We start from the raw sequence: 12,543 nt of genomic DNA on the forward strand, positions 1-12,543 counted from the left end.
ATGCATGTTMAATTTGGGCATGAAATATAAGATGAATTTCCAGGTTCTAAGTATGGATCTGTAATCCTACAACAGCTGTATGGGAACCGGTATACAAATGTGAGGCATTTCTAATTGTTTTTCCTTCTGAATAAAAACATTTATTAAAATCCAACATTATTTACAGTAAATCTCATATTTGACCACTATACTAACTTGTTTTAGGTGRCATGAGGGCCCAAAACACAGATGAACTAAAGCAGTATACCCAACAGTGTTATTCCAATGTACAAACACACTTTTTTCTAAAATCAAAACATTGGTCAACAGTCCTTGCCTGGGTGAGCATTTTGTTATAGAATATACTGAGKTTATAACTGGCAAGAACATAATGCATGTGTATTTGGGGCAAATTAGATCCACTGATGCTTTGCATCAAAACATAGCATTGTTAGAGGTCCTCAGCACCCCATAGTCCATGGCCAATGGTTTAAAACAATATATATTAAAAAGAGGCTATAACAGGCCCACTCCAAGACACATTGCTCGCTCCTCAATGGCTCATCTGAGTGTTCTCAGAGATTATCCACTCCTCGAATTCGCCGGGCAAGCTGAATATCACGGGGGAACAGCGTTACACGCTTGGCGTGGATGGTACACAGGTAGGCGTCGGAAAACAGTAAAACGAGGAAAGCCTCTGCAGCCTGGAAGAGAAAGAATGGTGTCAAAAAATGATGACCAGGAAACGTTCATATTGACAACAGTTAATAGGGATACCATTTTTTTTATTGCAAATATGTAAATAAAACCTTTTTCAAAATAAGTGTACTATGATGTTATTATAATCAAACATTTTAAAACTGTAAGAGAAGGGTTTAGAGTATTGATATAACAGTTCTTCAAATAAGCACAGGAGTGGGAACCAACCTACCTCCTGCAATGCCAGAAGAGCATACACCTGCCATCTCATGAAGTCCCTGCTATACGTCTGGCACACCTCCCGAACCTGAGTAAACAACCTGAGTAAACAACCTTGAAATTCGCTGAAGATAAATAATCACTAATAGGTTATATTAACTTGGGTATCAACTTTAAGTCTAAAATACAAGCCTCTTAGTTAATCTTTCTTTTATTCCAAACTAAGACACCACCAGCTTGCCAGTCCCACCAGGATTTTGCAGTATATATATATATATATATATATATATATATATATATATAAAAATGCTTGATTTTGCTGCAGCAATTCTGACGTGTGTCTTCATTGGTCTAAATAGCAAGCCCCTTTTTTGAAGTGCGTGATTGGTCATTTTTATGTGATAATATTGAGATGATTTGACTATTGTATGCAGTAATAGTGCCGCGATAGGTCAAATATGCAAGCTCTCGCATAATACGTGGGGAATTGTCAATTTTGCAAAGAAATATGGAATCACAAAATCCCAGAGACTGATTTACCCACATACACAGCAGAGTTCACAGGGCTTTACAGGATTAACTATGTATCATCAACAACAAATAATGTATTGTTAAAGAGTGGCAGCATCCATCTAAGAATGTAAGGTGCCTATAGACAAAATGGTGGTTGTAAATCGGTCCACAGGAGCCATGTGCTAATCAACCTCTACGATGCAAGACAGTGAGGCGACAAAGCCAGTGGTATTGTACCAGGCGCGCAAACGGTCCCTTGCGCAAAAGCAAGTCAGTGCTCTTCTGGTACTTGCGAATTTCCAAAAGAGCTCGGGTGCCAGGGCGAAACCTCCTCTTCTTTTGCATGGAGGGAGCTGGACCTGCAGGGGTTAGAGAGATCCAAATCATCTTTAAAACAATGAGAACCTTATTATTATAATACAATATTTATTAAATTGCAACACTTTCAACTAGTGGTTACATACATAGCTAAACAAAAAGTTTGCTTCAGTGTCAGGATTGAGAAGGCATGAGTCAACCCACATTTCCCCTCCTCCCTATCTTCCTCACCTGATGGTCTGCTCAGCCGTGCTGCCGGTGATGTTGAAGCAGGCGCGGTTGGGGCTGGAGGCCGACGCTTGGGTGTTGCACCCTTGCGCCGACTTGCAGAAGAGCTGTCAGGATCGCGACGAGGCATCCTCCAATACTAGTTCACAACACTGCGTTAAAACCACACTGTTGCCTGATGGCGAAGAGAATATGGAGAAATGATGCATTTAGTGACTTGATCCAGTATTGACCATATAAGTTCTTGGACTTCATCTTTAATCTTGCAAGTCATCATCACACCTGACCTGTAAGCCAATAAGTAAAAAGGGTTGAACTCAAACTAGATAAAAAATAAAAAGCATAATTGATATGTCTTTATGACAAGGGTGTCAAACTCATTCCATGGAGGGCCTGAGTGTCTGCTGGTTTTTGTTATTTCCTTTCAAAATTGTATCCAATTAAGACTTAGACAACCAGGTGAGGGGAGTTCCTAACTAATTAATGATAAATTGATTAATCAGGTACAAGGGAGGAGTGAAAACCTGCAGACACTCGGCCCTCCATAGAATGAGTGAGGGGTTTCGATTAATCTTGGGCGGGCGCAAGTGTAGGTGTGTTTTGCACTGGCTGAAAGTTGATTGCATTCGATTTGAAGTGAGCCAGGTGCCCCGCTCTGCTGACGGCGAAGTCAGCGCAAAACTAAAAGTTACATAAGCACTTGTAGTAATGAGTAGGATTTCACATGCAAAAAGTGATTGATTTGATAAAGGTTTTCTATCTGCCTTCCCAATAAAAAAAAAATGTTTTCGGGATGGAAAAACGCTTTCAGTGTTAACTTAAAACCAAATATAAAGTACTTGGAACAAAAMTATAAATGCAACAATTTCAAAGATTTTACTGACTTACAGTAATCAATTAATTTAAATTAATTAGCCAGGCCCACCCAATCAGAATGAGTTTTCCCCCGACAAAAGGGCTTTATTACAGTCAATACGTCCCAGCACCCCCCCTGGTAACAGCTCTGGTGGACATTCCTGCAGTCAGCATGACAATTGCACACTCCCTCAACTTGAAACATCTGTGACATTGTGTTAGAAAACTGCACATTTTAAAGTGGCTTTTAAATTTGAGAAAAATAAGCTTTTTGTGCATWTGGAAAGTTTGAGATTTTATTTTAGGTCCTGAAACTTGGGACCAACACTTTACATGTTTATTTTTGTTCAATGTATGTAGAAAAGATAACACAACATTATWAAAAAAAAAATACTATTGTAATGACCCGGCTGGATCATAAAGGGAAAAGAGACGGACTCTAGGTGTGCAGGTCAGAACACCGGTTTATTCCTAAACTGGGCTATTGTTCCGGCCACAGCCCACGCCGCTAAATGCCGAACGTACACAATGTTACCCTGTCGAGTTAAGGGTCACTCTCATAGGAACAGATCAAGKCCCCGAACAGAAAGAAAGATGAGACAGTAATCCCTATTTATACATTTCCAAATCCCGCGGGATTACCCATCATACCCCCCCAACCTTTCCATCTGTCCTGACATATTTAACCCYTGATAGTAGCCATGAGAACCATAACACACCCACAAACACAGAACACAATACCGGGTCGTTACACTATCATCTTTGAGAAATAACAATCACAAAAAAATAAAAGCCAAACGGTCAAGGGAATTAAATTCCAAACCAATGAATTGAACAGTATTGATTTTATTTATTAAGTTTGGAGCAAAAGAACACAGCATTAGCCATGGAAAAATGCATAGAATTGCAGGAAATTCTTTGCAACTGCTAAATGTTGCCTCAGCTACATGGCAGAATCCCTGGAATAGAGCTCCATGGAAAAATTCTGAGAATTGCAGGAAGTTCTTACAAATACTAAAATTGCGCACACAAAAATGGAGGCGTCTGGACGATGCACCATGCTGCCTTGTTGACAAAATGACGGAGGCGCAGATTACTGTTCTATTTGAGACTGCAAGCAGCCCCCCCCACCACTTTCTCCCCCCAATTTTCGCTCGATAACGTGACGGGCCATAGTCCGGTGTACCCACAGACCAGATTAATCGTGACACATGCTGGAAACACTTATCTCCCTCACTAGCTTTAAGCACCAGCTGTCAGAGCAGCTCATAGATTACTGCACCTGTACATAGCCCATCTATAATTTAGCCCAAACGACTACCTCTTTACCTACTGTATTTATTTATTTATTTTGCTCCTTTGCACCCCATTATTTCTATCTCTACTTTTTCTATCTCTACTATCTCTACTCTACTTTTTTTTTAAACTTGCTATATTGTATTTACTTCGCCACCATGGCCTTTTTATATTTTTATTTATTTATATATTTTGTTTGCCTTCACCTCCCTTATCTCACCTCACTTGCTCACATTGTATATAGACTTATTTTTCACTGTATTATTGACTGTATGTTTGTTTTACTCCATGTGTAACTATGTGTTGTTGTATGTGTCGAACTGCTTTGCTTTATCTTGGCCAGGTCGCAATTGTAAATGAGAACGTGTTCTCAACTAGCCTACCTGGTTAAATAAAGGTGAAATAAATCAAATAAATAAATGCTACCTTTGAGTAAATGTTGTTTTGCTGGGGGAAACCTGGAAACAATGCAAAACAACATTCACTCAAAGATAGCTGATAGCTAGCGAACTGGCCACACAACAAGCTAACTAGTAAACGGGCATCGGTATGAAAGCAAAGAACTTGGCAAATCAAGAATAACAAAAGTTAGCTAGCTAACTGACAAATTCATTTAAGGGAGGAAAGAGAGCTAGCGATAGGTCTTCAGAAAACGTTGGGCATCTAATTTACTCAATTAGGTAGCTAACGTTGTATTGAGCAAGCATGCCATATCTAACAACACAAACAATGCAGAGCTAGCATAACTTTATAACGTGCACACTTACCAGCCGATACAAAATATTATGCGAATAACTTTTTGACACTCATATTTTCCGTGACACAAAGACAAGCTCAACATTCAAACGACGCTCGTTGGTGTCCTTTTCTTTACAGAGCCAATGAGATTCATGATGGGCTTGTAAAAACGCCCTGTTTACCGTTACTCCAATGGGTGGTGTTGGAGAAAGTGAAGCTGTTCGTTTAGTGGACAAGTAATCATCCGTCATATCGAGCAWCTGCTTTTCCATGAGGTAAACGAATGTATGGTCACTTTGCTGTCTGGTTTTGGCTATACAGCATTTACTGCGATCCGGGCCTCTACAGAAGTCAGGGCATTCATACTTCTTGAGCTTCGCTCAGCAGCGCAGAGCCATCAACCAGTTATGTCAATGCGGAGCTATACAGAGCCCTCTGCATTGTAAACGCTTTTTGGGGGGAAGCAATGACGATGTGGTATGGAGCTTGATTTGGCCTATGCAAGCCTCCCGAGGTTCCGCAACTGCGTGTCACATCCTCCATATGGGGCTTCGGGTACACATTGCCAGATCAAGCATAAATCGGGTTCAAAGAACCCAGCATATCTAGCAGTATTAACTCTAGTAATACAAATGATAGAGGCAGAAATATTCAACATTATTAGATTCAGGTGTGTGTATGGTTTGGGGTGGGGGGTTATCACAGTGAGTGCGGTTACACGCACACAATAATGTGATTATTGTGGATAGTCAGATGAATATAATAGTTTGATGAAAACGTTTACATGCTTTGCAAGAAGAACGATTTCCCTAATAATCCTGTTTACATGGACACATCTGAAATCAGGCTACATGATGGAACTGATAATTGCAGAAAATTGCCAATCAAAATAAACATTCTACCACTTTATTTTTGGGAAGCATATTTGATTCAGAGTTTGGACATATATAGGATATATGTGAAAACGAATTCTAAGCAGGGGTGAAGGCATGGGTGGGCCTACTGGGGAGCCAGGCACTGCCAGGCCCACCCAATCAGATTGAGCAAAAACAAAAAAAGAATACATTATTTTATTTTTTAAAACTCCTCTGCATAAATCGGCATTTAGAAGTAGTTTTCACATTAAAACTTTATATGTCCGAACTCAGAATAAAATATTCTTCCCAAAAATAACATGGTAGAACGTTTATTTTGATTGGCAATTTTTTCGCATTTATCAGTCCCGTCAGCTAGCCTGATTTCAAATGTGTCCAAATCGTTTGTCTTGCAAAGCATGTGAACGTTTTAATCAAACTATTACATTAATCTGACTAGCCACAATAGTCACATTATTGTGTGCATGGAACCGTACTCAGTGATGTACTATTGCATGCATGTTCTTGTAGAACCTGCTAATACATGTAGGTCTAATAAAAATGTCTAAATGCATTCATTGTATTTTGGTATTAAGTACCAGTAAGGCGAACGCAATGCAAATTACCAATGATTGTTGCTGATACTTAATGCCATTATCGCATGTAAGAAATATTTTATTGCCTTTTAATGTTTCATACACTGCAATACTGTTTTGAAAGTAAATTAATCTGCCAAGTATGTGTAATAAGCTATGCAAAACCCAATGCCATTATCAATTCACAAGTTCATCTTAGCTATAAAGTAGATACTTTTGCTAATGAGTGTTGGAATTCACAAGTGTGTTTGATGATTCCTGCTGCAGCATACATTTCACTGAGTGTCCATGAGCTGAATTGATTCATCAACAACATCCAGAGGCAGGGGTGTGACAGTCTTTGTCAAAACTGCAGTGGTGCCAGGCTTGTACTTGTACTGTCCTTCTCTGGAAACAGACAGAGAAAGGAAAGAGAGAGAGTATATTGTAAATTCCCGTTATGAATAATCAAGTAATATTCACAAAATGTTGTTGGTTGTAGCCCAGTAGAAACTTGTATAGCTCACTTTTTCCCCTTCTGGACAGGCTGGTCATAGCCCCTAAGGTACTGAACCCCTGCCTGGGTGATGACACACAGGTCCACGTTGCTGCCAGAGCCCAGGTCACAGAAAATCCCAGCAGCAATGGCATCCCGCACCAGCTTTTTAGCCTCGTCCAGCTGAGCAAGATAGGCAGTTAAGACAGGTGAGCAATACATTTTATGAAATGAACAACTGTTCAATGAGAATAACTGCATCTCACCTCCATGTTTGGTCTGTATCTGTCCTCAAATATTGAAATAGCTGCACCTGCTCCTGAACCTGTAAAAACAACGGCAGTAATGTTACCTTATCTAATGTTTCAATACAACTTCATACCATTAGAAGCTCTTCACACGGCCCAGATAAGTTATTTGATGGCAATAGACGATTACCAAAGACAAACAATACAGACAACACTATCTGTGATTATGATGAACTGAAACACGGACAGATGGTGCAAAATAAAATCTCCATAAATGACAGAGTCAAGAATTGACTAGATAAACTAATGGAGAGCATACCCATGGTAAGGAATGGTAGTTTGTCGTAGGAGCCGTGTGGGTAGACGCTGTAGAGGTGAGCGCCAGTCACATCCACACCTCCAACAATCAGAGAGGAGCCAATATGTCCCTGGTACCTGGAGCGGAAGTCACAATTCAGGTGTAGAGCGCTACAATGTAACAGCATCATCAAAATGTTCTTGATAAAAACTGGTTGTTGTAATCAAATGAGGGATGTGCTATCATTGACGAAGGCACTGCTGTGTCTGTTATTTTATATTATGGTCTGGATTAAGTAACTGGATTGTCAGCATTCAAACCGTGTTATGAGAGTGGCCACTGTAGTGGTCTTATTTTCCCATCGTCACAGACTCATTCATGCTCTCGCTCACCTAAAGAGCATCTGTTTCAGTTGTCGGGTAACCGTGACAACAAGGGGAGGGCGTCCTGTGCTGAGTGAGTGCAGCTCCATATTGGATGACATCATCTGAGTGGTGACTTCTGCGTCTGCAGCCACACCTGCTCCACAACAGCTACAATAAAAACGGAGATTAGTGGGTGAAGCATGGTGGCTCAAATAGACTTCAACAAAAGCCCCAGTCTGTGCCTACCATTGTGCAGGGGCTGATGCTGATCTACATAGGGGTTACACAAGCTACACTATTATACTGTAYGAGGTGTATTCTTTGTGGCACTTACTAAATGTTAGGTGCAATGTAGTGGATCTTCATGCAATTCTTGTCAGCTACCACCATGTCATCAGTGGCTCTTGTGTCAGCTCCAAGTATCACCCCATCCTGTGGAGGGAGGAAACCCAAAGTATAATCATACTTAGGGTATTGATTGTGCTGAGCTCAACCCTGAAACAGCTACATCACAGTAAGCGGAAAATGTGTAATGACTGATTCTCACCTTGAAGACTATGCCAGCGATGGTGGTTCCAGTCTTCCTTGCCTTAGGAGAACTGTAACCAAGCTCAGACAAATTCCCTTCCAACACAGCATTCCTGCAAAGTGAGCACTTTTTATGCAATGTTGGGTATATTTAGAGGAACTGGCATTGTGTTAGCCTATGTAGAGCCAGACCGATATATCGAGTCACTGATATTATCTGCCGATATTGGCCTTTTAACGCTATATCGGTCGATAACTCCACTGATAACCGATATTCAATAAATTGAACGAAAATAGGGAATTTCATGCTCATCTGAACACTCGCGGCCATTCTCATGATGTGCCATTATTGTCACAAAGTATCAAAATCAACATTTGAAATATAGTTATTGGATAATTGCTTGTTTGGATGGCAATTTATGAAAATTCAGCGTGGAAAAATTGCACTTCTTAATTTCCCTGCTGTAAAATAGTATGTCAGGAGATATATTGGTATCATAAGTTTAACATTCGGAATTGGACCCCAAAAAACATGTCGGTCGGGCTCTAAACCTAAGCCTACTAAAAGCAGAGATTATTCAGGAAAGCTTCCTCTACAGTCTCTGCTAAAACTATGCATTTACATGGTAACAATATGTAGGCTTGCAGTAATTAACCTGCTTTAAACTGTGCTATATTCTTAGTAATCTGTCTGTAGGTTCACAATTTTACAAAAATGTGTCATATTCAGAATAAATGACATTTTATATCAGTTTCTTTAACAATTTCAGACAGGCACAGTAATTAAAGGACAATTCCGCCACTTTTCAACCTCATTCATCTCCTGCACAAAACCAGTGTCTACATACAGTACCAGTCAAAAGTTTGGACACACCTACTCATTCAAGGCTTTTTCTTTATTTGTAATATTTTATACATTGTAGAATAATTGTGAAGACATCAAAACTATGAAATAGCACATATRGAATCATGTAGTAACCAAAAATGTTTTAAACAAATCAAAATATATTTTATATTTGAGATTCTTCAAAGTATCCACCCTTTGCCTTGATGACAGCTTTGCACAGTCTTCTCTCAACCAGCTTCATGAGGTAGTCACTGTATGTGAAAACAACACGTTTCTATGATWTGTGGTTAAAAAGATAAGGTCCTAAAACATTGCTAATCACAGGGCAGGGTTAAAAGTAAAAAAGTGATTTTCAAAACCTGCAATGAGTTTCTAGCCCARGGGAGGGTATTCTTGCTCCCCACGTCATGGTGAATCTCTGTTTCAACTTTCGATGTCATCGGGTAGAACTTTTTTACGTTATATTTTTTTCAGACAAAACGTACCAATGTGCTGTTTTCACATATGTTGACAATACAGAGGCGGCTGGTGGGAGAAGCTATAGGAGGAAGGGTTCATTGTAATGTCTGGAATAGACTAAATGGAACTGGGTCAAACATGTGGTTGAGATATGTTTGATACAGTTCTAGTCATGCCATTACAATGAGCCAGTAGTCCTATAGCGCCTCCCACTAGCCTCCTCTGGTTGACACTTGTATTGTGCTGGAGATAATGAAAATTAGGTTGAAAAGTGGTGGAGTTGCCCTTTAATTGTGCATGAATTGGGTCTTGACTCGAGCCCCTCACATCCACCTCAAGACCTCAAGATCTGTCACAACACTGTGGTAGAAAAACATAACATCTTATTAAACAGAGCTGCCAACTCTCACGCATTGGCCGTGTGACGCATTTGACCCTCTTCTCATGCTAAGACGCCACACCTCATATCTCACGCATKGAAAAGTACTGCTTTTATTTTTATAGTCACGTCCTGACTAGTTAGTGCCTAGTCAGTGCGTTGACTTTTCAACTGTGCTCCAAATCGTTTTGAAATCGGAGTATCTGCGCCTGCAATTTAACATCGCGAGCGGAACCTCTATCATTGTTCTATCACAGCACTGTGAGCCACGGCACTTTGAAGAAGATGATTGGTCTAGTTATGTAAGGGATCAAGAGGATTAATCAAGAGCAGAGTGGAGCTGGATGGAGAGAGCAGCACAGTAGCACTGTTTTATGTACAATGCCAACAAAATTAGGTTGCTGTTACGCCTCTATCACACCGACAGCTTCATTGCGCTAAATGGTACGCAGCATCATCTGGATATGTGTGCAACAAAAGTTTAACATTCACCTTTTACTACCTTTTCTGTCAAGCCGTCTATGCATACAGTTTTATGTATATGTTCAATATATCCAACGTATGCACCACACAGAATGCACCGCAACTGCCTCTGCAACACAATGTTGCAAGGCAAACGCAGCATTCCATTGGAAATAAATGTACTTCTCGTGTACCAAAATGCAATAACGCTATCGGTGTATTCAAGGCGTTACTCCCGTGCCTATTACAGAATGCATCTGTTTGACAGTGTTTACTAAAGTCGATTTAATCCACACTTGCATTTGTCCCCTCGTTTGGTGATTGGCATTAAGGCTGTGACAACGATAGGGCAGTAGACAGAGAYCAGTATGTTTTAGCAGGGAAGTTTGGTAGGGGAACCTGATGTGTAACTATGCCAGTGTAATCACATATTTGAAATCTAATATGCCTACTTGAGTGTTTGAAAATGAAGTATATGAGGCTATGTATTTTTGCAAGCATTCATGGACAGTTTTGAATAAGTCCTACAAATTAAGCATCGGATATTAAATGCTCCAGGCCTCAAATATATTTTGACATTTTAATATTGTGCACATGTTAATGTAGTGCAGGGATAAAAAACTAGATGCAGCCTCAGACCGATTTTTGTCTGGAGCGGATGGTCAGGGGCCCGGAAAATAATTACAAATAATTTGTAGACTGCGAACTGGCAGCAAGAAGCCCAAACAGATACGTTTGACTAAAACATAATAATTTCAAACCTTGCTTACATTTGTATACGATCACGTGTCTCTCTATTATGCGGGGAATACTTGGGAACAGATTTCTTAAATTAAGATAACTTGGAGAGGATTTCCTGATATTTTTACAGTCTTTTATGTCCTACAATGAAAATTCCACACAAATGTTTATTTATTTTTGCACCGAAAACTTGGGGGGCCAAATAAAACCACACCCGGGCCAAATTTTGCCCGCCAGTTGGGGAACCCTGGTGTGGTGGTAACACTCCCTGGCACATGTCACGTACTTTCCAYCTGAGAACAGACAGTCCCTGCTTCCAACGGTTTCTCCCATTTGCCTGTCTCCTCATCTCATTTCATTACTGTCTGAATAATGTGTCAAACCACCTAAAAAAAATATTAGGATACTTTAAATGTAATCCCAAAGATCTCAAAGTAACAAAGTTATACAATTGAGTGTTTATTTAATGTTCAAAGCATCTTGAATACACCTGACCTGTGGTTTTCTTTTCTTTTCCACCCTGGTCATACAGTAGGCCTAAGCCATGTCAAAATACGTAGAATTRCAGGAAATTAGCTTTAGAACTGTAAAACCTGTCTAGGGGTTGTGCTAGAGGGCAATGAAAGTCACTCCAAGCTTTCTTAAAAAGTTGACAGCCCTGATTATTATAAAGATGTTTTCGTTGTTGCAGTAAATGTTTCTCAAATTACCATGTTGGCCTCAGAGAAATGAACTCACCTGCGAGTGTTTTCGAAGGAAAAACCAGCGCTTTGAGGTTGGCAAGGTCGAGAATTATTGAGCATCTTCAATMAAGATGGGCGAACGAATCCACAAACCGAGACCCCTTGTGAAAGGTGAGACAGCTTACTGCACTTTACTTTTCTACCCCTATTACTTTGTTAAACGCTGTCAAGGTAAACTGTGTTAGCTAAATGTGTCAGCGTTTAGTGRGGAGAACTCTTTCACTTTCAATTTTAACACATCATAGCCTCAGACGAATCAAAATACCGTATAGGTCAGGGAGAACAAAAGGGTAATGGCTAGAAGGGATACAGCTTTTGTTAAGTAAACGTCAAAAGTAGTTTTTTTGTTGCATTTTTGCAACCCATTTCCTAACATTAACCTAATTCTCCTAACCTGCTGCGTAAGTTCTAACCTACTACGAAAAGTCAAATCTGACCAGCTGTATACCATCTTGTCAAAACCGAACAAAATGGATTCTCAATGGCTGGTTGGCTGATAGGAACGGGATCCTTGGGCCGTCCCAACTCGGATGTTTTAAAATGGTTACGGTTAGTTAAGGGTTATGGTTAAGGTTAGGTAAGGGTTACGGCTAGGGTACGGCTTAAGTTTAGAGATGTCCGAAGGATACCAAATAGCACTAACGTTGTAGGTTCACAACCAGCTGTTTGGAAAATGAACAGCTGCATAATTGGTGCAAAAGGT

General features: G+C 40.1%; 2 protein-coding genes across 2 annotated transcripts; both read right to left on the reverse strand.

Annotated features, from left to right (window-relative positions):
* Nucleotides 1-126: 126 nt before the first annotated feature.
* cenpa (histone H3-like centromeric protein A) lies at nt 127-4,981 on the reverse strand. Its single transcript, XM_023975426.2, has 5 exons — nt 4,875-4,981; nt 1,960-2,131; nt 1,648-1,769; nt 911-985; nt 127-683 (listed from the first exon to the last, which is right to left on the reverse strand). The coding sequence occupies exons 2-5, from the start codon at nt 2,084-2,086 to the stop codon at nt 555-557; spliced, it is 453 nt and encodes a 150-aa protein (XP_023831194.1). The 5' UTR covers nt 2,087-2,131; nt 4,875-4,981; the 3' UTR covers nt 127-554.
* A 1,367-nt stretch (nt 4,982-6,348) lies between these two features.
* On the reverse strand, nt 6,349-12,251 carry LOC111955373 (proteasome subunit beta type-7). The gene is made up of 8 exons (XM_023975597.2): nt 11,836-12,251; nt 8,229-8,322; nt 8,016-8,113; nt 7,709-7,849; nt 7,338-7,453; nt 7,037-7,095; nt 6,802-6,953; nt 6,349-6,682 (listed from the first exon to the last, which is right to left on the reverse strand). Exons 1-8 carry the CDS (start codon nt 11,898-11,900, stop codon nt 6,571-6,573), a joined length of 837 nt encoding a protein of 278 aa, XP_023831365.1. The 5' UTR covers nt 11,901-12,251; the 3' UTR covers nt 6,349-6,570.
* Nucleotides 12,252-12,543: the final 292 nt, after the last annotated feature.

Source organism: Salvelinus sp. IW2-2015, linkage group LG30 (assembly GCF_002910315.2).
Source record: "Salvelinus sp. IW2-2015 linkage group LG30, ASM291031v2, whole genome shotgun sequence".
Taxonomy (NCBI): Eukaryota; Metazoa; Chordata; class Actinopteri; order Salmoniformes; family Salmonidae; genus Salvelinus; species Salvelinus sp. IW2-2015.

Excerpts from the sequence above, each read along its gene's own strand:
- LOC111955373 (XM_023975597.2), bottom strand. The coding sequence starts at position 11,900 with ATGCTCAATAATTCTCGACCTTGCCAACCTCAAAGCGCTGGTTTTTCC. Across the intron at positions 8,323-11,835 it reads TCCTTCGAAAACACTCGCAG|GAATGCTGTGTTGGAAGGGA; the intron begins GTGAGTTCATTT and ends CTCACTTTGCAG. Across the intron at positions 7,096-7,337 it reads ACTACCATTCCTTACCATGG|GTTCAGGAGCAGGTGCAGCT; the intron begins GTATGCTCTCCA and ends TTGTTTTTACAG.
- cenpa (XM_023975426.2), bottom strand. The coding sequence starts at position 2,086 with ATGCCTCGTCGCGATCCTGACAGCTCTTCTGCAAGTCGGCGCAAGGGT. Across the intron at positions 1,770-1,959 it reads ACGGCTGAGCAGACCATCAG|GTCCAGCTCCCTCCATGCAA; the intron begins GTGAGGAAGATA and ends TAACCCCTGCAG. Across the intron at positions 684-910 it reads CTCTTCTGGCATTGCAGGAG|GCTGCAGAGGCTTTCCTCGT; the intron begins GTAGGTTGGTTC and ends TTTCTCTTCCAG.